Genomic DNA, 27,140 nt, shown 5'->3' with positions numbered 1-27,140 from the left:
TAAAATAGCTCACCTCCCCATTACAAATCCCTGAACATCCTCACATCACTGGCCTGCTAGTAAAAACATGCAGCCAAACACGGGCTGTGACAACAGGCCCTACTGGAGCGAAGGAAATGCTGCTTACACACGGGCAGGGCTTCACCGCGTCGCTTGGAAAGAAACCAACGTCTTTCGTCGTCAGGACCTTGCCCTGAAACCACAGAGAGATAATTGTGTTATGTACATCTGACTTACTGTCTCCATTATTCAGAAACAATTAGCTTGAACAGTGTCAATTTACAGCCCTAGTTAACCATTCGCTGAAATAATGTCTTGCAGGAAGAAGGAAAGAGGAAGAGTTCCTTATTCCTCACGTGGTGATGACTCATTAAACTCAGTTGATTTATCAACAAGGGTGGAACTCGGTCAGTAAAACAGGGAGGCTGCAGAGCAGTTATCGTCTTCGGACTGAATCGGGAGCTCTGGGTTGATGGTGATGCTTTTGTTCTGTGCACTGACAGGATATTTGATTCATGTGGGATAATAATCCAGTTATGGATTCCGCAGCTGAACAGAAAATGAGGCTCAAACTTTTGTCAGATTAAGAGATTTGTGCGTATGCAGACGGCTGTTGTAATTCAAAATGATGCAGTAGTAGATGCAAAGGGAATTGCAAAATGCATATATATATATATATATATATATATATATTTACACTCAAACCTATAAAGAGACACTAACTAGAGTGTCTGTTTATATACTGCTGTTATTTTACCACTGTCACATCTTCACTTTACAAGTCCATAACCCCATTTTCCTACACAATACACCATTTCTTCTCACCATTTTTTATATGTCCACATATGAATGCAATGGGTATGAACATTACATAAAATGAAAATCCCAAAGCTCAGCTGTTACCTGCAACATAGCTATGTCTGGATCAGTTCTAGCATTTCTGTTTGACAACCGGCCTCGTCCACATATGTATCAAGAGACACCAGTCAGCCTTACTGCCAAATAGTTATTTCTATATTATCATTATTTAATACCAGAACTCTTTCAAAGCAGCAGGAATAAAAGGGCTAATGCTTTGCGGGGACGAAATGCAGCCGATTGGACTTTAAAGCCATTATATCGGTTTTTTTCAAATATGAACAATTTATTCAAATGTATTATTTAGTTTGATATGGCTTTCAACAGGGGATTGATCCGTGTGTTTTCATGGATTAACTGGGAGCACACAACCGGCTCAGCCCATTCTGATGGCCCCCGCTACCTCGGGACACTTGATGGGTCCTTGATGGGCCCCGCTCGCTGCTGCTTGCTAAGGGTGAGATAATGAGTGTGTCTGCTAACACCGACAGAGTAAACAGATGGCTGCTGTTGGATGAAATGAAATTACAGTGATCGATTCCATTTTTCCACGCATCCCCGGAACAGAAGTGATGATGGTCTGCTGGCTACAAAGGTGATGTATATTGAATGTTTGCCAACTGTGGGGCTGCATCCCCCTCATGTTAAGCTTTTATTCAGGGTTAATTGAATTAATTATCTATTTCATCTGTTTTGTATTTAGTGTTTAGAGATTGGTTGGTTCCCTCATTACATGTCTGATTATTAAACAATAGTACAGTAGTTCATGTCAATATGCAAAGCCCTTTTCAGGCCTCATGCAGGTAATGTCACATTCAAATTACGATGACTTTAATTCAGCCTCTGAAACACACAGACACACACACACAAACACCTGAATATGACACAACAATTCATCAAAATCTCCAAAAACAGCACATTTTTCCTTCCCCCGTTGAGGGTTGAATCACTCGTGTTGTTGTCACAATGTTATGTCACACAAACAACTTGTTCCAGTGTGTTGGAGTTTTACTGCCCTAAGAGTGAGCACTCTGCTGTGTGTATAATTATCTCTGAGTGTATAAATGAACAAAACGAAATTGTCACATGCAGATTGTTGGCAAGAACAATCCAAATAAACTGGAATGCTATGTCGACGAGGCACCTGTATGACATGTCCAACTTAACGTGAGATGTCTTCAGGGAAACATCCTCAACCGATGAGGAAGTTCATACACAGGACATCCATTTGATAATGACCATGCAGACTAAAACCAGATCTGGCTTATAATAAAAAAGGCAGCGCTGACCGACATCATTCGAACCCTGTTACTGAGTATGAGGTCAGTACGAGGGTGAGATGGTTTGACAGTGGAGGAAATGAGAGATTTAAATACACTCGGTTCATTTTTCCCCCTCTGTGTTGTGAAAGACTTGATTAAGAGTGGAACCTCTGACCTGCCACCAGGGGCTGTGAAGGTCGGCGCAGATTAATTCGATGATGTCACCCGTCTGGATGCTGAGCGCTGGGCCAGACGCTGGGCTCGGCACACCAAAGTAGTTCCTGATTACCAGCATCTTGGGCCGACCTGCAAGAGGGACACAGTTAGCTTTACCATTTGGGCTTTGAACTGGTCTTCACTGTGTCTGAAACTACACTATACCAAACAAGTATGTGTAAATTTAATTAATAAACAATCAATTTGTTGTCCTTATTTTTCTTGTTTGCTTGTATATCATTTAAAGACTGATTTATAGAACATTTTCAGACATCCAAAGTCCCCTTTGTCAAAACCTTTGACTCTAATATGTCAACATAAGTTTTAACAAAGAGAATGCCTCATTTGTATATTTCAACATAAAATTACTTGAATAAAAACTTTAAAAGGAGTTCCCCTCTGTAAATAATGAATGTCTTACCTTTCCTGTTTGTAATTGTCTACTTTATATGTGTTTTTTTCATTATCGATGGGCCACAGTTCTGAAATAATGTGAATTTAATGAAAGTGAAAGACTTTTGATTCACATAAAACATGTGAAACATTGAACCAAAATGACCTCTTTTAAAAGTAGACTTGAGTACCTGTACGATTAGAGGTGGACAAATATCAAATGTCGTAAGTCTTCTATGGCTAGATTTCTTCAGTCGTAAATGTGTGGAACTACCGGAGTATGTCAATGCATATATATACATATATATATTTACATGCATATATATACATATATATATATATGTATATATATATATTTGTGTGTACTGTTTAGCCTCAGGTCTAGAAGGTCATGTTTGCTATTCTTAAAGTGTGTCTTTGCTGGTAATGAGAGGGAGTATACATGTGTAAACACGCACACACACACACACACACACACACACACACACACCTTGTCACCAACGTACTGCCCTTGCACATCATTTGGACCCATTATCATGTTACAGATAAGCACCATTAAACTCTGGTGCATGGCTGGTTATCAGCTTCTGAGATAGGAGATAAGCAGTGAGTGACGCCGTTTACTGCTGTACAACGTATTCTGGCCTGAGACGTATTCTGGCCTGCCGTTTAGAATATAGAATTAAAAGGAAAACCATTCTGTTATTTTTCCGTCTACTACTATCAGTAATAATATTGTCTTTGGGGACACCGTCGACATTCCCCTCCTTGTTCTTGGCTATTCAATCCAGTGCATAACTTCCCCTCACCTGCAACAATGCACAGACGAATTGAAGCAGGTAATATATGACGGCATAATAGTAAGGGTTCGCACTGGCACTTGAAGAAGTACATTTTAATCATGTTTGTTGAACTGACCTCAGTCCGCACTATTTGACTTTGCACAATGGCACAACTTTGATCCCATTATTCACCAAGAAATCACTGACATTGAATTATTACCCGCCTGTTATGAAGCACCCACCCATGCCAAACAAATCCAGAGATCGTATCGCAGAGGCAAAATAAAAGTGCATATCTCTCTGCCCTGTGTGGCAATAGTGTTGTTCAGTAACACAATAACTTCTAGTGAGAGCATGGTCAACAGGGTTGAGCTTTAGGCAAATAATAGAGACGTCAACAACATTGTATTGAAAGCTCATTCATCTACATCGGCCTTTCCCTTCTTCCAGGGTCTGTTCCAGCGCTGCGGCGCTGCGGCGGGCAGCCTGACATGTGCTAGCTCGCCTGAATAGGACTTCTAAAGACAAAGGGCCATGAAGAATTGAGTCTTGGGGGCACGAATTGCATTCCTATCCACACAAGGACAAGCCAAGTGTTAGCTCACATTTGAAAACAGACAAAGAGAGTCGTGTCGAAATATTATGAAACGCCAAGGGCCGGAGCAATCAAATGCCTATTGATTTGAATGTGTCTTTAGTCAGAAATGATTTTCTGCAGCATAATGAATGGAGGGGTAGAAAAAGAAGTGTTGAAGCCAGGTTTATGCGAGATTATAGGCCCTCTGTGCAGTGTACGTTCACACACACACGCACACACATGCACACGCACACACAATTGAAAGGATGCTGCATGTTATTCATATTCTGTTGGAGAGAGATTGAGAGACAGAAAGTTGAAGGAGGGAGGCAGAAAAACATCGCCTCTACAGTATTCACTGCATTTACTTTCCACGCCTACTAACATTTTATGCATTCCATTTTGGTTTTAGGAAGTCTCTTAGCATGAGATGTTCATGTATAAATTGAGTGTCAACCGTTTCTAAAGTCAGTTCAGAGTGACCAGGTAAACCTTCGTCCCCGAGTGAACCAGGTTACCGCTGACAACAGGAAAAACAATCATGACGCCATGCCCGTGTACTCCTGTTGCCAATCCAGACAAACAACAATGATAGAGGGAAGTATGGAATAACTAAAATGACGGCCAACACTTCAGCTATAGTTTCACAAACGTGGAAAAAAGGTGGAGGTTTTACACAGAGTTTGATCTCATTAGAAATGGAGTATTTTTGGACCATTATTCTGAAGGAAAATCTCTGTAAAGAAGTCAACTGTGGCTCTTTGAAATTCTGAGGAACCTTTTTTTAATAAACATTTTCTTGCATTTGCGTGCATGTCTGATGAAATATTAATGAAAATAAGTGTTAATTGCGGCACTAAAATGGTTTGATAATCACAATTATAACATAAAGCCAATGAGATACTTGGCCGGTCTCCAGGGGGAAATCAATGCTGTCAAAGCCGATACTGGCTGATGCTGGCAGCATGCTGATAAACAGTATTAGTGCATAAAAACTAAATTGCGTTCCAAAATCTGGTTATTTGTCTCGATGCACTTCAACATCTTCAGCGAGAAAGAAACAGATCTCAGTGGAGGAAGAGAAGCCAGAGTGGGAGGTGGGAGGATGTCTGATGTAGTGCTGTGCTCTGAATTTCTCACCTGCATCTCGATCTTTGCCCTGAAAAAAACACACACACACGCACAGAGAGTTACAGACTGAAACCAACAAACACGAGCACATTGAGACACGGGCGACTTGTTCTCCTCTGATCACGAGTTAATTCGCCAGTTTTTCCATCCCAAGCACACAGATGTCTGAAGTCGATATCGTCAAGCCATCCAAACTCAACTGCATAATCCTTTCTGCCTTAAATCCAACTCAATCAATTATTAGCGACACTCAGGGGGGTGAATGTGTTCAGTGCTTCCAATAAACCCCTCTGCACACACATAATTCATATTTTAACCCCAGCCTGCTATTTCCCCTCTGAAGCCCTCACGCAAGGGCCTGACGTGAACGTCACTGCAGAATATATTCAAACCCATATCGCATGCACCGACGCCACAGGCGAACTACTGTGTGTTCCGCTGCAGCAGAAATATCTTTAGAGCTGCAGAGAGCGAGAACATTGCTGTGTTTTATAGGGGCAGGCACAGATAGTTCAGCCTTTTAGTTCGATGTTGTGTTGAAGGTGGAGAACTGCATGAAGCCAGTGGGACATTCGTAATACTTAATACTTAAGAATGTCCCACTGGCTTTAGTATTCCACACTAAATAGTAGTACTACTATTACAACAACTATCCAACACACTGTACTCTTGGAGTCTTTTTGTGTGCAAAGCAATTGGTGGAAAAGTTTCTTTCAAAAAGATTGTGTGTTGCATTTTCAATTTCTGTTGAGCACGTTTTCTGCACTTCTCATCGCAATACAGCACCTGGCACCAGCTATAAAATCAGAGCAACGGGAACAGTTGTCAATCCCCCCCCCCCCCCCTCCCCAAGCCTTGTGTTTTTGCAGATGAGACAGGGTCATTTTTGCATAAAAGTCTTACCTGCATAATGTTTTTGCCACAGTTATTTGCACCATTGCTGTGAGCCCAAGTCTAATTTAAAATGTCCTGCTTGGGGATATTTTTGAGCATTGTAGCAGTAAAACACACAGCAGTTTAAAAAAAACCCACACAGGTTAAAATCTGCAACAAAAAAAAGAATATATCTTGTTTGTGGCTGCAGCAGGTAAAGTCAATTGGAGTCTCCTTGGCAAATAGCAGGAAAGAGCAGTCTTCAAAGTGCAGCAACGCTTTGGAGAGGTGGCAGACACGAGACAGTATACACACACACACACACACACCTACACACAGCAGCTCACCTGAGTTCTGACGGAGTCAGGATCTGAAAGAAGTTTGAGAACAGGCATAGTGAATGACGGGTTAGCAGGTGCACGCAAACACTTGCACACACTCGTCGGTACAAGGCAACACTCCCTCATTAGTGGAGAAGGCGGACGCTTGTGTCTGACCGCGGTTCGCTTTGTTTTGCTGCGCTGCCACGACATGACAGCCGGGAGAGAGGAGGTAACGAGGCGGGGGGGGCGGGGGGGCCAACCTGAGAGTTTTGCTCCACCGGTTTCTTTCATTGGCTCCCCTGAGGGACGGGTTACACCCCCAAGACACACACCAACACACACGACTACTTCTGTACCTGTGCAAACACAGCAATTGCATAAACACACACGCACTCACACACACGCTAGCAGGCAGAAAGCCACATATGCATTGTCCCGACACACACACACACACACATGACTCTCAGCAGGCCTTTGACCTGTTACGCAAACACTAGCTGATAACAGAGACACATTCAGGTAAACAATGGCTTATCTTTGACACACACCCTTTTCCTGAGATGCTGTGATTGTGTGTTTGTGCAGCCTTGCCTGTGCATTGACAGTATCTGTACATGCAGACATTGTGGTGGCTGAGCTAATAAAGTTCAATGCTGTCGTCAAATCGGTGGAGTATCTTTCTTCTTCCACTTTTAAGAGGACTTTCTTCGTTTTTAGTCGGATACTAAAGTAGTGGTCCTCGTCCCTGCACAATTCCCTGTCCCAGCTGAGGGCGGAGATGCTGTGTCGAGTAATGAGAGGGGGAATTTAAACCGACATCCCAGTCTTCATCAGCTCTTCTGCCGCCGGTGTCGCCCAAATCTACTAAGGTCCGCACTCTGGCAGGGTGGGCCCTGCGACCCGCCGGCACCATGACAGACGCCAGACCCGACAGGAGCTGGCAGCATGCCACGGGGAATACGGACAAACACACGCAAATGTGACACCCAGTGTTACGGCTTGTAAGAGTCAAAAACAGAAAGGTCGCTTGGTTTGTAAAAAAAAAAAAAAAAAACTTCAACTTACAAAACGTGTGACTTTTTTTCTTCTTTTCTCTCTCAATCTCTCAAACACTCACACACACACACGCACACACACGCACACACAGAGGACATGCTAAGCTGGTTTCTGGAGGCCTTCTTTTTATTCCACCTCTGAAGTTTTCCTATCCTTGCTTTCAGAGCTGTCAGTGCTCCTGCACAGGGAGCTGAGTGACAGATACACAACAGGGGCATAATAAAAACAAGTTCGGAGTTTCATAAAACTCCTCAGTAAAACTACTATTGAGCTTTGGGGATCGGTACAATGAGACACAGTGACATTGCCTTTAAGGTGCTCTGAAGTGTCAAAACCACCCGGGGAAGCGGGGGAGCTTTTGAATGAATATCTGCAATTCTGATCGAATACTTGGATGACCTTGGTTTGTAGAAATAAGGGCACTTATTAAATTCTTATATATTCAATTCGCACAATTACACTGTTCAGGATGCGACTGTGTGCTTTAAACCAGCCAATAAATCTCCCTCTTGATTATAATTAGTCACATAAGACACTCATACATTGGATTTATGTCCATCACCTGTCATTACTGCTCGTACTGCTACAGTATAAACGTGCAGTTGTGTTCATACGGTTACATTTGATGCGTCCCTTGAAATCGTTTTGTTTAGTGACTGTTAACTGCGGACATGTTGCAGACTAGATGTGACTGGTGGGTTTGTGCAATAAAGCGAGAGACGTTGGTTTTATTTGCGTGTGTAAAGCAGCAGACTGTTACCTGTTTTTCCACAGCTTCCAAAGCGGGCCAGGCATTCTTTATGGGCACCTAAACCACACTTGGAGCACAGGTATCCCTGGTTAAAGATGCCCCTGCAGACAGACGGACAGGGAGAGGCATCACATGCATTACACACAATGGTAACGGGAGATCAACGCAAAGAATAGCAACAATCCTGTGATGCCGAGAGGAAAGAGATCCAAGTTAAAGAGGTTTAATGGTATGGAGAAATGTCCGCTACGGTCTCTGACGTCATATGAGCAGCAACGGTTTGGAAACCGACAGTCAACCTCTCTTCTGTTGTTAGCCATCATTTAGCCAGCAGAAATAATGGTATTTCAGTCAGCCTCATCTGTACTTTGAGTTTGGTGTTTTTTGGCAAATGTTAGCGTGTTGAGATGCGAAAAATAGACGGTGAACACATCATCGAACACGCCGTATGACAGCGTTGTCATTCCGGGCATGTTCCTGTCCTGAAGTGAGCTGGCTTTAGTTTGGCTAAAGGGAAGTCCTTCAGGTCCTCGGCGTTCAAACTAAGTCTGTTACAGCAGCTCAGCAGCACAAGGACAATAGATTCCAATACTTTCTACCAAAGCCACAACAGGTGTGTTCATTGTTATTTTGTTAAAATACGGAAGGTTTATTTATTTATTTTATTTATTTGTATTATTATGTGTTATTAAAATAAAAAAAAAGTATTAAAACCGAATTAAATGAAATGGATGGTTGGTTATTATCCGGGACCCATTTGATTAGATTTTTTTGATCGGATGGGTCATCAAGGGTCAAAAAAAAAGAAAAACATCTTTTTTTACATTAGCCGTCAATTTTTTTATCCAATGTTGGCAACTAATGCCAAAAAAATTCAAAAAAATGCCAATCTTGTGATATGCGGCGGTATGCGCCTACCAAGTGCCCACTGCGAAATTTTTATGTTTTCGTGTTTTTTATTATTTATTTTATTATTTTATTTATTAATAACATTAAATTACAAAAAAATGAAATGAAATTGGGATGGTTGGTGGTTATATGTGGGGTTATATTTGATTGAATTTTGGGATCATTGGAAAAGGTCAAGGTCATGAAAAGGTCAACATCTGTTCAACATCTTATTTTGTCAATTTAGCTTTCAATTTTATCCATTGGCATGCAAAAAAAAATCAAAAAAAATCAAAAATCATCAATCTTGTGATATGCGAAGGTATGCGCTCTACCAAGTGCCCATTCTAGTTATAAGTTTCATTTTGAACTCGAGACCAACAACAACAAAAAATGGGCCTCAGCTCACAAGAGAAGACCCTGACATTGAAGCAGCAGCAGAGCGTTGCTCAGTTTTCATCAACCATCTCAGAGGCACTAATTAAAATGACATGAAAGTAAAGGCGGCTTTACTCTTTGAGAAACCTGGCATGGCGTTCACGTGCAGGGACACTATCATATTTGTTTTGCGCACATCAGAACCGCCGGGTGTTGCATTGGGGGAAAGAAGTCATAGCGGTGCGTTTAAACCATTCGGACGCCGCTCTTGTGAAACCTTCACAATTCTTATGAAATAACATGAAAGGATGGTGATTTCTCTTTGAAAATAAAAATGTAAAAGAAAACTTCAAAAAGGCACGTTCCTCATTTTCTGATAACGACACAATGCCTCAGCGAGGCCTGTGCTCTTGTAAATAGCTTATCAAAAAACATCATGGGTATACTAGATCTCAGATTGGATAATATGCAGAGTAACACTTGACACATTAGGCTTATGATTCATGAAGTAATTTGATCTTTGGTGCCGGTTAGATGAGAGGTTACATTCCTATTGCATCCTTTCAAAATGGTCCGTTGTTCCTTTACAGACACTGCCAACACAAAGCCAGAGCACAATGGTCGTGATGAAATATTCAAAGGGACCAATCATTATTTAAAGGAACACTTGAGAAATAATCATGAAATCAATGACACACTGCACCTCAGAGGCTTCTCCAGACTGCACTATTCGGAGAAAACATCGGGGAGTTCAGCGCCTGGCTCTGTATATTCAGTGTCGCCTTAAAAAAGTGCTGAAGTGTGACAGACACTTTCTTTTCTCCCTTTACTGTCCTCGGTAGGTAAAACCACTCAGTCGCTCCCACTGTGAGAAAGACCATGAGGCCCGGTCCTCTGGGTGCCGATACCGTTCAGCAAATTCAAAAGAAACTTTGAGTAACCGAGGCACATGTGCAGAGGAAGAGACGAGAAAAAGGGAAAGTGACGCATATATTGTGAGGGTACACTGGAGAGGCACAGGAGGAGTGGAGGTCTTTCAAAGGAGTCCTGTCGGGTGTTTGAAGGGAGAAGATCCACAGCTCGTCCTCAGTCTTTATGTCTGACGATAGCCTTGAATGTGTGTGTGTTTGTATGTGGGAGTTTGTGTGTGTGTGTGTGTGAGTAATAAATGGCCTCTTACCTCAGCAGCATGTGGCAAGAGTTGCAGGAGGTGATCTTTTCAAATGTGTGCATATTAAACTCGTGGAGGTTGTTCGTTGCATTCTCTGGACGAATGTTGGATCTAAACACACACAACAAACATCAGATAATGATAGGTTACGATACAGATTATTATTATGTGTAGTATTATTATTATCATTAGAAGCAGTAGTTAGAAAAACATTTCCTAAATAAAAGACCTTTCTTGTGTCCTACTTGTAAACATAAAGATTAATTTCAATCCTGAGTGATGAAAGACGTGTTTATATATATATATAGCACTAAATATATATTAATCTTTATGTTCATTATTTGCTATTTACAGCAAATTTATTGAAAATGTCGACGATAACATAATAAAGACAACTTGTTTCCACTGGGGTCTGATTTGAGGCGGAGCTGCCAGATCCAAAAGAGTTCTGCAGATCTGCTTGTTTCTGGCATTTAAAGTGTCGTGTCAGCTGAATCGCTCTAATGCACCGCTGAGTCTCTGCTCATGTGCCTGCCGTACCACATGATGATGATATTAGATGTGACTTGTGTTATAATATAAGAAAATCACAACATGACGTGTCGATATTTAGGGTTCCGGTTGAATAATAAAGCTCCATAAATCATATGTAACCCTGACCATATTGAACAGGATGAACTGATCTGTGGTCCTGGACTCATCTGTTACAGACGATGGAGGAGAGACGACTACAAATCAGACGAGCAGTCGGACTAAACTGTATAATAAACGCTTCCGAGTTGTACGATGAGCCAAAATGACTTTGTGCCGGTCTTGTTACAGTTTTCAAAATGCTTTGGTGTTTGATGAAAATGTTAAAGCCCAGAAAAAAAAGGTTCACTTATAGTTGCAGCCAACCAAACTCTTCCAAAAGCAACAGAAACATTTCACTGATACGACTCTTTGAAGCCGGAAGGAGGGAATTACAAAGAGACGGGCAGAGTCGGCTTGAAGTGAACACAGAAGTATTATTGGCCCCTTGGGACGTGGGAGAATGTGTGTGTGTGTGTGTGTGTGTGTGTGGGGTGGGGGCGCAAGTTTGCCCGTAGCACTACGGTCTGTTTATTTCAAATTGAAGAGGCCTCTCCTTTGTTATGTCAGTGTTATGGTAGCGAGACATGACGGCGTTGTTGCGTAAGCTCTTAATATGCACAGGTGCTACTTTTGGAACTCAAAGGGTTAATCCAGAAGAAGGCTTTCGAGGGACGATCGAATGCCGAAGCGTTTAAAGATGTCCGATGCAACTCTCCAGGACTTCTGTGTTCAGCCTTCTTCTGACTCGCTCGCTGCCGTTCGCAGATCCGCTTGTTAAGCGTCGCCGCGGGAACGTTTGTGCGTGATTGTCTATTAACGACTTTCTATTCTCACAGCTAGTTAAATCATCCCCAAAAGTTAATCAACCAAAGCCCCTTCTTTCTCCTTCACTTCCTGTTTAGGCGTGTTGCTTTCCTTTGTCGCGTGACAATTTTATTTTGCAGTTTCTTTTTTGTTTTTTTATGTCTACATTTGTAGTGTAATAGCTCTTAACTAATTGTCATGACTCCACTGGCGGTTCACCCAGGGATCCAATAACAGGTATCTCAGCTACTGCAAATGGAGATGCTAGAGGATGGGAGGACATTTTTTGGGGGGGTTATTGGCACGTCAAATACCAGGAATGGGTTTTTCTAAAGATATTTCCCATACTGAAAAGGTTTTCTGTTTTTCTATAAATATTGCAATCTCCTGGACCAAACTGGCAAAATTCCTAAAAACATCACAAGGACGTTATTGGGGTTATTTTTTGTAGACTTTACACAGCTTCTCCAGAGTCACAGAGGATATTATACAAGTGCCTCTTACTGCACCTGTTGTATTCTTTGTAAGCACAAGACAAATGCCTGTTCACGTTTTGGTGGTGAGGAACGCCGCAATTATGATCTCATTAAAATGTCATGTTTATTTCATGGCTTGAAATAAAGGAATGGAGTTGTGTGTGACTCCTGACCCCCTGACTGTGTGTAGACGACAATTCAGCTTAAAGACCACATCTTCACAAACAGTCCAGTGGGATGAGATCTTTACTGTTTTCTAATCATATGTACACTTTTGTCCAATGTTGAATTGTGTTTTAGACTTCAGTTACTGTCGTAATATTATTATCTATAAATGTAGAACCGATACAACTTGACTGGCCCGTGAACTCTGCGAGAGACGAGTCCTCCCTGCCAGTCTGTGGAGGTGCATGTGGATCCCGGTTGATGCTGTTTATACACTACACACACATGTTGCTGCAATCAATTCAATCACTTGTGTTCTCTGAGTGTACACAGTGTCAAATGTTGATATAAAACTGGATTCTAAAATGAGTATGTGCATGTTCAGTTAGGTTGTGCTTTTAAAGTAAGTGTGTGCCTTATAATCGGCTCATCATTTTGTCACCTCAGTGTCGCATGCCTCATAAATTATCATGTCACCAAACCTGAATAACAGGATAGACAATGTGTGCGTTTTTAATGTTGTGACTAAATGACAAAAACACACTCTTATCACGCTGGTGCGCATGAACATGCTCACGCACACGCAGACACACACACACATGAAAAAGCAAAGACTCACATGGCCATGCCAAACTGCTCCAGCCACTTCTTCTTCAGCTCTTTGGTCTTGAAGAAGAATTCAAAGCCGCTCTGGCCCTGGTTATGGGTGAGGTAGAATCCGTAGGACCACTGCAGCACGGAGGGGAAACACACAGTTCAGACAGAAGAATACAACAACGGTGAGTCAGTAAATGGAGGGTTTTGAGTGAACGGAAAAAAACCTGGCGGGGGGGGGGCGTGCAGAAGCCGAAGACGACGTGATGCGGGGAGACAGATGGCGACAAAGAGATGCAAAATGAAAGAGGGATGCTCGGGGAGAGCAAACTTAAAGGCTGAAGGGCAGAAGTGACAGACGGAGACAAAACAGAGGAAGAGCATGAAGGAGCGCAGGAAGAGGCTGTTGGGTTGCTGTGCCACATAACCGCTGGGCATCAGACAGCGGGCACAGACCACTGGGCCTGTAATCAACCCTCATGACCCACTTCAAAGCCCACATATTAGTCTCTTAGCCTCCGGTCTTTTTCTCGATGACTTCACGAAGCAGATGCTTGTGCGATGCACTTTTCACGGCTCCTCGGTGGGGTTTTGAGTTCTAGCACTCAACTGTGAAGGCTGAAAACAGGCCAATTTGTAAAAAGAAGGAAACGGTGTTTGTCCATCTGTCCGTTTAATTCCTTTTCACTTGTTGTAGCGTTGGAATCGCACATCCAGACGGATTATATAAAGCACAATGCTCAGTTAAATATAAACCAATGTGACCCTTGCTCACGGCTCGCACCATGTCGGTCAATGAGTCCAAGTGAACTCTGCAGTAACAGTGTTTTGGGCATTTGTGTGAAGCGGAACCATGTTGACACAACGTGTACACATTATCACCTTTTTGAATTGATGTGGTGCACTTGTTAGCATACACATAACTATGTGCACATGCAACAGACACTGAACAACTTTCATTTGGAAATCGTCATGGCAACCACCTGGCAAATGTAAGTCCAATATTCATTCTCCCTTTAGCTCTGTTTTGATCTCCACCAACTCCCGGGGGAAATATTTAGCTCTTTCGCTGCTAAATACTCAGAAGAAGAATAAGAAGAAGAATAAGAAGAAGAAGAAGAAGAAGAAGAAGAAGAAGAATAAGAAGAATAAGAAGAATAAGAAGAAGAAGAAGAAGAAATCCTTTATTGATCCCTGTGGGGAGATTCTTCTCTGCATTTGACCCATCTTTAGTTATCCAGGAGCAGTCGACTGCAGTGAAGCGTCCGGGGAGCAACTGGGGGTTCAGTGTCTTGCTCAAGGACACTTCGACATGCAAGTGTGGAGACTCTCCCCACAGGGCATCGGACCGAGTACCTCGTGGTTGGGGGACGACCACTCCCCCCACTGAGCTACAGCCGACCCCCAAATCATCACAGGACCAACAACAAAAGTAAATCTGCGGGCCGAAGAACCAAAACAATGACCTGTAATGCTCCATTTAGCCAAGTGGAGCCGCAGAGTCTGGTAACAGTTATCAGTTGGTTTGTCACTACAAGCGACACTTCACAGAGTACACATATTAATTGGATCTTTTGTCATTATGAAAATAGTGATTACTTCAGCTGAATAACATGTAAAGCTGCAGAATCTCAAACCATCAGCTCGAGCGTGAACAATGGTGCATTAAAGCTTCCCACTGCTGTGCACATCATTACACTTTGAGATTATTTTGGTTTTACTTGCATTTAAATGTGATTATTCTGCTTCTATGATGAAGTTTCTTATTGCTGCTTCTGTCCGACAGCCACTGTCATATTTGGCATTTCCATAATAAATATGTAATCCAGCAAACTGCATCATATCTATTATTTCAGGGGTGAATGATACTGAGGTAGGTGAGCTTTCATAAAAATATATAACTCTAGAAACCCATATGGGGCTAAGCCTACTAATGTCTGCTATTTACAACATCATTATTACCCCCATCATTGTTTCCTGGCACGCCTTAGATATCATCCCTCATTATGATTGGCAATATTTTTCACCACTTGGCACTTAGTATTCATTGTGTGTGTGTGTATGTGGGGGGGGGGGGGGGTATAATGATGACACCATCTGGGTAGAAGCAGGCTGCTCTAGTCTGACACGTTCAGTATTGTGCTGGTGAATGAACACGAGAGTGTAAAACATGTGCTGGAACAAGCGTTTATCATTTTATCTTAGAATCCTTTCTGGTGATTATTTTCTTGTTTGTGTTATGAGCTGGAGAGATGTTTCCATGCAGTTCATTTCAGCAGAACATTAGGGATCCGGGGCACAGAAGGCAGCCGTGGGGTTAAGATGTTTGGTACAGGTGCTTATAAAATACTTTTGTTCTCAATTTTATGAACCTGCGTTGATCTGATGTATTGTTATGGCTGTTCGTTATGCTGAAGTAGCACTGTTAATTGGTTTGTCAGGAGTCCAACGTGGTTACTGAGCTTTGCTGACTTAGTCATAAAGAGGCAATAATGGACTCAACAGTGCAAGACTTCCCTCCATTAGAGCTGATTGGTTGTTATGTGAGATGCCTGTTTTGTTCTTTTCATTTTACAGAATGGTAAGAAGTATGTACTGTTATTATGGTTATACTTGTCCATGCTGTTTTTTACAACAACAGTGAAAGAGTGAAAGTAGAATTCCCTCGCCATATTGTTCTAGACATATTCGGATACAGCCCTTAGTGAAATAACAATTTATCAAAAGTTGTTTTAGCTGTTTTAAAATCACTGTCAATCACCAGTTAAACTAGTTTATCGCTGTTTTAAAATGGTGATCCCGGACTATGAAGTAAAAAACTTAATGCTCAAGACTTCAGTGTGAATTCCACCAATCAGACCTGAGAAACTGCAGCTTCCTTATTCTATTAAAAAATGTATAAAATTAGACGTGTGCTTTGCATCTTCCTCTCAGCTGTGATGTATCTGGACTTCGAAGTGTGAACTGTGAAAATAAAATATTTGGCTGCCAGAATTACTGAGACATTTTGTCCTTGGATTAAAATGTAAGAGTGAGTTCCATTGTTAAAAGTTCTCATTTCAGTGTGCAGCACAATAAGGACGTCAATATTTTACGCAAATATGAGCAATAAGTGTGATGTGCAAACCTGGCAGATTAGAAACCTACTTGTTTTGTTTTTGTTTCACTTCAGCTTCACGTAATTACCTTCGCATTGAAAATGCAGAAGGTAATGTTTTGATCGCCGTGTATTTATTTATTTGTATGCGTGTTACTCGCATAACACAAAAAGTATTAAACCGAATCTCATGAAATTTGGTGGGATGATTGGTTATTATCCGGGGACCATTTGATTAGATTTTGGGATCAATCGGGTCAAAGGTCAAGGTCAAGGTCATGGAAAGGTCAAAATCTGGATGGTCAAAAGTCAATTTTTATCCAATTGGCATGCAACTAATGGCAAAATGTTAATAATTCAATGCCCAATCTTGTGATATGCGAAGGTATGCGCTCTACCGAGTGCCCATTCTAGTTGAGGTTAATGTTGCTGCAGCTCGGAGGTAAAACAACATCTTTGTGGCCTGGCCAAAAGTGAAATTGACTTCCTGTCTTGGTACCGAAAGGGAAACTTTCACAAAAAATATGTGTTGCTGCCTTGAAATGTCTGCAAGATGTACCATATCTTTTCAAAGGTGATGGCAAGATCTGAAACATGAAAAACATGTTCTTTGGCATGTACATGCTGGGGGAGTAATTCACCTGGGAGACCTACTCATGCATTCTGAGGAGATCAAGACCGAGTGAGGGGTCCCCCCACCGCCGTTCACGTGCCGAGTAAACATTGACTTGACTCTTGTTCGCTGAAGTTGTTGTTACCTTCCCCTGATGTTATGTAAGAAAGTCAGATAAGGATGGTTGTTGTCGAGGATAAGCGGTTACGGATAACAGATGGATGTGTCTCAATACAAACCATATGTGTGTGTGTGTGTGTGTGTGTGTGTGCACGGACCTTCCGATTCTCCTTGTCGGATGTGGGGTTGTTGGTGATCTTGAAGAGGTGCAGGTCGATCACTTCTTTCATCTCGTAGTTGTCCCCTCGCCGCTTACAAACGATCACCGCGGCATCGAACAGGAAGATGTGCCTGTGATTCAAAGAGGACCCGGTCTCATTACGACTGCATCTCTTTCAATGAGTATTTGGTTACATCCGTTAGAGAACTATAGCATCTCATGTTGATACTACATCCTGCTGCCCTGCCTGTTTCTTCTACTACATCCGATAAGTTCTCTCTATCAGAGACCACACAGTGGAACTGTGAACTGTCTGATGTTTTTTTAACCAACATGCTTTTGATATGTACGGTTTGGATTATCCTTTTTTTAAAGAACCATCCTGAGATGTATCAGGCTATTTCCATCCGGTTGGAAAACATTGAGGATCCAACTCTTGTCATGGAACATCCTCCCCGATAACGTTTATATGGGGGTTCCTCAAGGCAGCATGTTAGGTCCTTTACTCGTTCTCCTGTATGTCAACGACCCTCTCAATGTTATTAAATACTCCAATTGTCTACAATATGCCGAAGACACAGTACTTATTCTTTTGGCTTCAAACCCTGAAAACTCTGCACAATTTAGCCGTTTGACCAAAATCATCTCAATTACAAAAACTGGATGCGTTTCTATTCCCCTAAGAAATCAATATCTACGTCAGACTCCATTCATCACACACTTACAAGGGCTAGGCGGGATGCCCAAAATCTGCTTTCACAATCTAAATAACAATATAAATCATGATAAAGAGTGTTTTCTGGTAATTCAATGAAAAAATTGTCTTCATGAAATAATCACATGTTTTGTTTTATTCAAAGTAACCATTGAACCAATAGGAACACATTACAATAGAGCTTATAACATCCATGGCCGCCAGCCCCTTTAAACTTACCACTGCACTTTCACAACGCCCTGACTTTCCACAACTACAAAAACAATTTGACTTTCAGATCCAAAACCACAATTCCTCTCCAACACACACTGCTCTATTTCCAAGACACAAGACAAGGTAGGAATGCATCACTAGATTGATTTAGCATGCAAATATTCAAGTACCACCAGGTACAAGAGATCCTTTTATCAGATGAACCCTAAAACTTGCCGTACATTTCAAGCACCCATATGAATACCATTTGATGGAATGTATATGCAACCACTGACTCAAATGACATACACCATCTTGCTCAATCCACCCAAGTCCTGGATTCTGACGTTGATGTGCAAAACAACAGAACTCTTATGGTCACCAGTATCAACTGAGTCCGGCCAGTTTGACTATAACATGTCATTTAGCTCCTAATCTTTTCCTGCGCAGTAAATAAATGAAATGAAATAGAACAAAATGTGGAAGTCAGAGAGAGCATGTAGTCATGTTACTCTGCCCACTGCATTTGTTTGGAAATCATTCACTAACTTAAATCTACAATGTCCATTGTTTCTAAAAGCAACACAAACAGCCTGTTTGTGTGCAACTCTGTGAGGTCATAACTACATACCCTTGTACTTCACTGTATTTTGTTCTTCACCTCCAAGACACACAGGTTATGTTTCTAACTGCACTTTGGCTTCCAGCCACACATACTCAGCTGATTGCAGTCAGTCAGTCAGTGTTTCAGCCAACCAGCATGTCAACCTGACATCTCACCTGTCCTGTTTAGCTCGTTTGTCCACCGAGGACACCCGTACCTCGCCATCACCTTTTGGTCTCCCGTAGTTACTCAGAGGCTGATTCTACAGGAAAAGAGACAGAAAAAGATTGGCAGGGATTTTACAGGAATTAAATTAATTTCAAAGAAAGCGCTGCGACAGAAAACCAAGATCAGAATCTAATTATTTGGATGAAACAGGTGGCTCACCAGGTTTTCGATGGATTTCTGATACTGATCTATTTCCCGCATTGTCTCATTGTCTCGCTTGACTTCGTTGACGTACTGAGCCAAGTCCTGTAAACAAATCATCAAAACACAAATGATTTCCTTTTTTCTTCCACTTTCAGATATTCTCCCCTCTGTGCGAAGGTTTTCTTTCTTTCTGTTTTTCTCTCCTTCAGAAGGAGCCATGACTGATGTGTGCTTGTAAATTCAAATGAGACGCTGTATTTGACAATAGGCAAGTGAGCAGCCTTTGAGGGCTATGAAATAAGCAGGATTTATATATGCTGGATTGTATTGGAATAATTATTTATTCATGTGTAGTCAAAAGGTGTGGACATGCAATGTGTTGCAATGAGGTGTAATATCTTTTAGTTGCTTTTCGGACGTGATCCTGTTAGTTGGTGAGCCGACACATTTATGTCACTGGAGGGAAAATATTTTTTTCCACAGACTTTCATGATTATTTCATGGTTATTATGATTTACATGGCCTAAATGAATGGATGTCTTCAGCAGTAAGTTAACCAAGCAAAAGAGCCCATTGCTTTAATTTTCACATATGCTCTATATGAACTGTCCGTGTTACTGTGAGAAATTGCAGATTGTAAACAAAATATTCACTTTTTTATAGATTGAATGCAAATGTGTGTGTTCTCTATAAACTCAGTTCTTCTGAAAATTATATTTAAAAAGATTAACGTAATATATTGAATCGTAAAACCCTGCATACATAGCGTATTGCCTGATTATTGCAAAGCCCGAGGGGATATAAACTGATCATATACCTTCATGGCATCCAACGCCGTTCGCAGATTAAGCTTGTCTGTGGCATCGTGAGTGTGTTTCACCAGCTCCTAGTGGACAGAGAAAAAAATAAAAAATAAGTTAGAAATAAAAAAAGAGGAAAGCGAGGCTCTCTGTCAATCATGAATGAAAAAAAATAACCATGTAAAAATGTATGAACATTGTTAACCTGCTGCGTACAAACACGACAGCCACATTCCACACATGAGAACGCAATGCTTTGGCTCTAGATATGAAATGGAAAATAATCTCGTCCTGAAATAAATCAGATAGTGTGTGTGCGTGTGTGCGTATGTGTGTGTGCACTGAACTATAGCAGAGGTGTGCGTGGAAGTGTGTATCTAAAATTGCTTGCCAGTGCATGGCTGCAGCGTAAACAAGACATCTAGACCTCAGCAGTGGAGGATAAGGAAGGATGCCATGCATGTCCTTCATATAGGCCCGTACAAACTGCGTCCCCACACACACACACACACACACACGGATACGCACACACACACACTGAGCCGCGAAGGGAGATATATATATACAGGACTCTCAGAAAATTAGAATATTGTGATAAAGTTCTTTATTTTCTGTAATGCAATTAAAAAAACAAAAATGTCATGCATTCTGGATTCATTACAAATCAACTGAAATATTGCAAGCCTTTTATTCTTTTAATATTGCTGATTATGGCTTACAGCTTAAGAAAACTCTAAAATCCTATCTCATAAAATTTGAATATTTCCTCAGACCAAGTAAAAAAAAAGATTTATAACAGCAAAACAAAATCAAACATTTGAAAATGTGTTTCCAGGTGTTTCGAGTTAATTAGACGATTCAAGTGATTTGTTTAATACCCTACTAGTATACTTTTTCATGATATTCTAATATTTAGAGATAGGATATTTGAGTTTTCTTAAGCTGTAAGCCATAATCAGCAATATTAAAAGAATAAAAGGCTTGCAATATTTCAGTTGATTTGTAATGAATCCAGAATGCATGACATTTTTGTGTTTTTAATTGCATTACAGAAAATAAAGAACTTCATCACAATATTCTAATTTTCTGAGACAGTCCTGTATATCTGCTTGGCACTGCTCAAATCCCCGGTGTCAGTCAAGCTCAACCTGGGCATTATTATCACTAGCAAGGCGACAGCCCTATTTATCAGGCCTGGCTCCCACCTCCACCGAGATACACGGGAAGGGAGTGGTCACACCAATAATCGGGACCCTACATGATGGACTCATTGAGGGAAAGTGTGGCGGTGTGTTCAGGGGTGTGGGGGAAAGAAATGATGAGTGGGAGTCAGTGAGGTAGAGAGAAAGATTAATGACAAAAAAGGAGAGAATGAAAGAACCAGCGAGAGAGAGGAACTCCGGGATCGAGAGGAAGTGACACAAGGTTTGTTGTACAGATTCTGGCTGTCATCATGTGGGGAAGTTACCCAGGATGCTTCAGGGTTTTTGTCTATTTTATGGGATTTTAGTGCTGTAAGGATTTCCAGATCCAATATTCAATACATACTGTACAGCAAATCAAACACGTATATAATGTACACCTTTGGAAGCAAAGAAAGGCCAAATATTCATTTACATTTTTATGAGCAACTGACAGATGTAAAGTGTCGAAAAGTGTGCAGGTCTCGTCTGAGGGATGGATTGCTCGTCGCCAAAATGTTCAAGTTTGAATTTTTTCATCTTTAATTTGCCAATTAAAAATGTAATTAAATTTGTTTAAATAAAACCTGAGTTCTGTATTTGTGCCTTGAACCAAACAAAACAAATCTAGTTTTTCATTTTGCACAACCTACTGAACATTCAAAAAGGAGAACCTACAGAGAGGCAGATGGGCGTTACTAAAAGTAAAATATTTTAATAATTAAAATGTTAACATTAAGTATTCAGTAATAATCAAATTTGAAAACTAGAGTTTCAGTTGCTTTTCCTTTTGGGGGTTTTGTTTTGTCTTTTTTTCTTCCATATAAAGCTTTTTAAATCAGACCATTCTGTGCTCATTGCTCTGCTGAGGTTCAGCGGTTAGCCTTCACAATTAATACAAACACAATATTAAGGTAACAAAACACTGAGACCATAAGCCCTCCCAATGGATGACGAGGAGGAAGAGATGCTCCAGTGACCTCCAGACACACACACACACACACACACACACACACACACACACACACACACACACACACACACACACACACACACAGTACATTCACACACATCTATTCATTGGGACAAAATGCTGCTGCTTCTCTTTTTTATCAATGTCCTGAACATGTCGCACACAGACCACCGCAGCCCCTTTAAAGCTTCCTGGGGGTTAAATGTCTTGTGTGTGTATGTGTGTGTGCGTGTGTGTGCTGTGTGTGTGCGTGCGTGTTTACGTGTTTGTATAGAATAGAAAATGGATAGGCCAAGCTCACACACATACATGCATACGCATGATGTATAGCTTTAGTTATATGACGTAGCTATATTACATATGCTTTTACATTTTAATCACAAAAGTATAATGTACCATCGTCAACTCAAATTTGACTTAAGAAATAAAGAACTCTGAGACATTTTGAATCTATTTTAATATTCATACATATTTATATTTGCTGTTTCAGTGACGCGTTAACAACTTTTCCCTGACTGTGTATTGAGTTTCCACAGCTTCAGTTCAGCTTCACATTCAGATTTGGAGTCTCACTGCCATGTCTCTGTTTAGTTGTTTGTCTGGTCCTGTCTACCACCCTTATCTTTCAGTTCTCACTTTGCCGTTTCTATTTTCTACTTCTTAATTGGTTCGATCAGATGACAATCATGTGCGGGTCATTTTAGACTGAGAGTCATAAAGATGCTACAGAAATAGACGACAGGAGTCTCAGAGCCTGAAGGACGAAGGCAGGGGACAGGAACCAAACACGGTCAACAGCACCACCTCGAGGCCGCCAGTCCTCTTGCTCATAGTGACGAACCTCTGATGCATATTAAATCTCTCCAATGGGGCTCAGTCACTGAGAGTCATCTATAAAGACTTTGGATTTGTTTTGCTTTGGTGTTTTAACGACAATGACAGATATGCTAAACATAGATGTAAATCCAGGTCTGATATGAATGTCTGGTGTTGATTTATTTATTTCTCAGTTTAATATCTTTTATATTTATTTATTTATTTTATTGTATTTTGTATTTAATGCTTATCATTTTTTTGTATTTAGTTTGACTGTTGGGTCCTTCCCTCTCTCCTCGTTGGGCCCTCCTCTCGGAGTGTAGATGTAGGTATCAGCATGTGGGAGGGGAAGGTTGGGAATGTTGTGCGGGTGTATGTGTGTTTATGGATGTCTTAGTGCATGTATGTGGATGGTTATGTGTAGGTGTATATGTAGATATGGATGGTTGTGTGTAGGTGTAGATATGGATGGTTGTGTGTAGGTGTATATATGGATGGTTGTGTGTATATGTGGATATGGATGGTTGTGTGTAGGTGTGGGCGTTTGTTGAGGTGGATGTTCGTGTATGGGGAGATTGGCATTTGTACCCGGGGTGGGCTGGACTATGGAAACTGATACTTCCTACTTTTGGATGAGTGCTGTTTGTTTTGTTGTGTGTATTTATTTGGATGTCAAGGATTACTTTGTTTTGTTGAAAATGCAAAATAAAAAGTTATAAAAAAGAAAAGTGAGTTTTGATGGAAATATGAGGTCAAGTGCTTATAGAAAGGTACAAATATTGAGTTATAATCACATAGAATATTACTATAGTACAGAACAAATATATGTACTTTATGTATCTACAATTACAGCAGAAAGAATGGAATAAATAAATCTATAATATAGTATATCTATATAAAAAGTTATTTATTCAAAAAATAATAATGTTGGTTTGGGGGGATTATTAGAAATCAAAGTATTCCTGTAAATAACAGGAATACATAGAAAAAGTGTAGGAAGAAAATGAAAAAAAGTGTATGGTCTACAGATAAATTCAATATTGTGTGATTTTTACCTAGTTTGTCTCCAAATGATTTATAAAAAGATTTCTGTTACCATAAATAGTACATGCTCAGTGTATTCACAGATGAATAGGCGGTCTCCAGAGGAGAAGAAATTATCTCGAGTTCCCTGGCTTTCCAACATTCACAGCATTTATTGGAAGGCAACAGCTTTACACCATGATTACATGGCAAGTGTTTGACTTCATTTGTATAGAAATGCTGTCGGATAGGTTTGAGTATTGTACCTGCAGGAGGAGGTGATACTTCAAGATGCGCTGCATAGGAACCACGAGTAGATCCCTCAGTGTGAACTTCCCATAGTTAGCTCTCTTTGAACATTCCTGGAAGACGACAATGAGGAATCAAAAACAATAGATTCTCTTAAAAATCATTTAGATATTTATACAGAACATATAAAGAAAGACAGCAGTGTTCATCAGGAGTAACCTGAAAGGATCCAAACTGTTGGCTGATTTAAAAAAAAGCTTAATTAAACTCTTGTATTCCCTTTTCAAAAGTAGAAGTAATGGACTAATCTATTCAAGCTTAATAGATACTTTTACAGGAAGGTATGCTGTCAGCCATGGTGTCGTCCCCTACAATGCCTCAGATGCACACTTGAGGGCATTCTCTGACTATTCTGAGGTGATGAGAAATGAACACGGTCAATTTAGTGACACCGTTTACCTCGAGCTTCATTCGTACATCCTCCCTGTCTTTGCAGATGTCGTCCAGACCGGCGATGGCTGTTTCCACATGGCTGCAGTACTTCCCATAGATCAGCAACCTGTGACAGATCAAACACATGCAACCATAGGAATATAGAGAGCCAGGGAACAGGCACTTTACTGAAAACTGTAGACTTTAAAAGATCATTTGTAACGACTTTTACATCATTCATTTAAAGAGCGGTTTATGTACACAGCGGAGGAGAATAAATAGAGATTACAAAGTCCATGTCCTACCTCTCTTTGAAAGTGGTGAAGATCTGGTAGAGGTTGTGGGCACTTCTGTGGTGGACTGACTCTTGGATTTCCAGCAGTAAACATTTGTGAACTTTAACCAGGTCCTGAAACACAACAGCAAAGATTCTTGAATGTTGATGTTTATCAAATGCCTGTTACTTGTATTCATCGAGTAGTTGTATCATCAATCAATCTGCAGGATATTGTCTTGATTCATCCAATTATCATTTGGTCTATATGTGAAAAGTAAAAAACAGCCCCAAACCAAAATATATACCTGGTTTATTTTCCCATGGGACAAACAAAAACTGCAAATCCTCACAATTGAGTTGGTAGAATATTTTTTTTAGGTTTTATTAAGATAGTAAAATCTCTGCTAACCAGCTACTTGATACTAATTCCTATGGAGCCCCAGAAGGGACAAGGGGCTGCCGTCAGTTGGGCATCAAGAAAGAAAACACAACAATGGAGCTTCCACACACACAGAGGTTGTAGAGGTTTATTATATATATAAATAAAAAATAAAAAAAGACAAATGAGATAACAATTAGCGAGCGCAAAACGTGGCCCCTCCACCTCAATCCCAGCTGCTTGGAAACTACTTTGCAGAAACGGGCCTTTGGTTAGCAATAACGCTATTTTCTAAGCGTGAAAACACAAAGGTTTCTTGGAAGGAAAGTATTGTTTTTCTCCCCCATGTCCCCTTAGGATCTTCGTACATTTCAGCTCAACTCTCATTTGGAATGAAACCTTTTAAGGGTGACAGATGGCATGATATGAAACATTTTAACAGTAATGTGTTGTCATTGAGAGCATGCTGACATTAGCATTTCCCTAAAGATACAGCCCCACAAAGCAGCTAGCATGTCTGTAGACTCTTCTCTCTTAATACTAATTTAAAGATAGTTAATGCATGTTTAATGTTGCATGGACATTTGCTTTTCAATTTGAAAAAGGTTTGGAGCCTGTGACTGTCCTACTGTGACATGTCAATATGTGTTCAATGAAAAAAGGCCCTCAATAAAGACCTCAGTGACCTTGAGTTGACAACCCGGTTGGATCGTTACCATGTAAAAACTAGAATGGGCACTCGGTAGAGCGCATACCTTCGCATATCACAATATTGGGCATTGAATTATGAACATGTTGGCATTAGTTGCATGCTAATTGGATACAAATTGACCTTGCTATGGTAAAAAGAAGTGTTTGACCTTTCCATGACCTTGACATTGACCTTTGACCCGATTGATCTCAAAATCTAATCAAATGGTCCCCGGATAATAACCAATCATCCCACACAATGTCATGTGATTCAAGAAGATGTTGACCTTTTCATGACCTTGACCTTTGACCCGATCGATCCCAAAATCTAATCAAATGGTCCCCGGATAATAACCAATCATCCCACCAAATTTCATGCGATTCGGTTTAAAACTTTTTGTGTTATGCGAGGAATACGCATACAAATAAATAAATACACGGCGATCAAAACATAACCTTCCGCATTTTCAGTGCGAAGGTAACAATGACTTACCGGGATATTCACAAACACCTTTTCCATCTCGGCGATGGACAGAAACATGGTGAGGGGCATCATAAAGTGCTGCAGCAGAGATGAGGAAAGAATATGAGAGAATGAAGCTCATCTCCTCCGGACTAAGGGTGGGAAAGACATTGTGCGTGAGAAGCTATTATATTATGGGGCTAAGATGCAAAGAGCAGCAGTCAGCGAAAACAAGGAGCTCTGACTGGGTCACAACAATAATCTCATTTTCAGAGTCGGCAATTTCATGATTTCCTTTCAGAAAACTCCCTGCCGCATGGTCACCTCTACATCTCAAGAGGAGGGGGCGAGCCCAAGCTAACTTCCATCATCCCCTTCATATAGAAAGTCATCTCCCCAGTACTCCGCTGGGAGAGCAAGCACGGCCTTTTTCCAGATGTGAACGTACACAAGAGGGAGAAGATAAGTAGCCGTGAGAGACGGCGGGCCTCCTTCCCACAGTTCTGTAAAGTGCAGGTAAGATGGAATACATCCACACCAAAAGGTCTTTTCTTACAGTTTGTTGCTGGGAATACATCATTTTTTCCATTATACCCCAAATTACAGTCAGTCAGTTCAGCAGTCCCGTATATTGAGAGTGATAAGGAGGCCAGATTGATTTCTAGTGCTTTGGTCATGCATGAAATCAATGGAGCGAGACTATTTTCACCCTA

The 27,140-nt window shown here is 40.9% G+C and overlaps 1 protein-coding gene across 2 annotated transcripts in view; it reads right to left on the bottom strand.

Moving 5' to 3' along the window:
- LOC130206052 (guanine nucleotide exchange factor VAV3) overlaps window positions 1-27,140 on the bottom strand; it is an 88,301-nt gene that overhangs the window by 17,120 nt on the left and 44,041 nt on the right. For both annotated transcript variants that reach the window (XM_056433753.1, XM_056433755.1), the window contains exons 7-21: window positions 26,458-26,526; window positions 24,924-25,027; window positions 24,646-24,745; window positions 24,204-24,299; window positions 19,962-20,030; window positions 19,160-19,246; window positions 18,949-19,034; window positions 17,260-17,392; window positions 13,297-13,406; window positions 10,669-10,770; window positions 8,232-8,323; window positions 6,440-6,462; window positions 5,229-5,247; window positions 2,296-2,426; window positions 128-193 (exon numbers count right to left, since the gene is read on the bottom strand). In XM_056433753.1, the coding sequence (XP_056289728.1) occupies window positions 128-193; window positions 2,296-2,426; window positions 5,229-5,247; window positions 6,440-6,462; window positions 8,232-8,323; window positions 10,669-10,770; window positions 13,297-13,406; window positions 17,260-17,392; window positions 18,949-19,034; window positions 19,160-19,246; window positions 19,962-20,030; window positions 24,204-24,299; window positions 24,646-24,745; window positions 24,924-25,027; window positions 26,458-26,526 (1,287 nt within the window). The remainder of the gene's footprint in view (window positions 1-127; window positions 194-2,295; window positions 2,427-5,228; window positions 5,248-6,439; window positions 6,463-8,231; window positions 8,324-10,668; window positions 10,771-13,296; window positions 13,407-17,259; window positions 17,393-18,948; window positions 19,035-19,159; window positions 19,247-19,961; window positions 20,031-24,203; window positions 24,300-24,645; window positions 24,746-24,923; window positions 25,028-26,457; window positions 26,527-27,140) is intronic.

The sequence above is a fragment of the Pseudoliparis swirei genome, chromosome 16, assembly GCF_029220125.1.
Source record: "Pseudoliparis swirei isolate HS2019 ecotype Mariana Trench chromosome 16, NWPU_hadal_v1, whole genome shotgun sequence".
In the NCBI taxonomy this organism is placed as follows: domain Eukaryota; kingdom Metazoa; phylum Chordata; class Actinopteri; order Perciformes; family Liparidae; genus Pseudoliparis; species Pseudoliparis swirei.
Note: the sequence above shows the minus strand (reverse complement) of the source record. Positions and strands in the feature narration are given on the sequence as shown.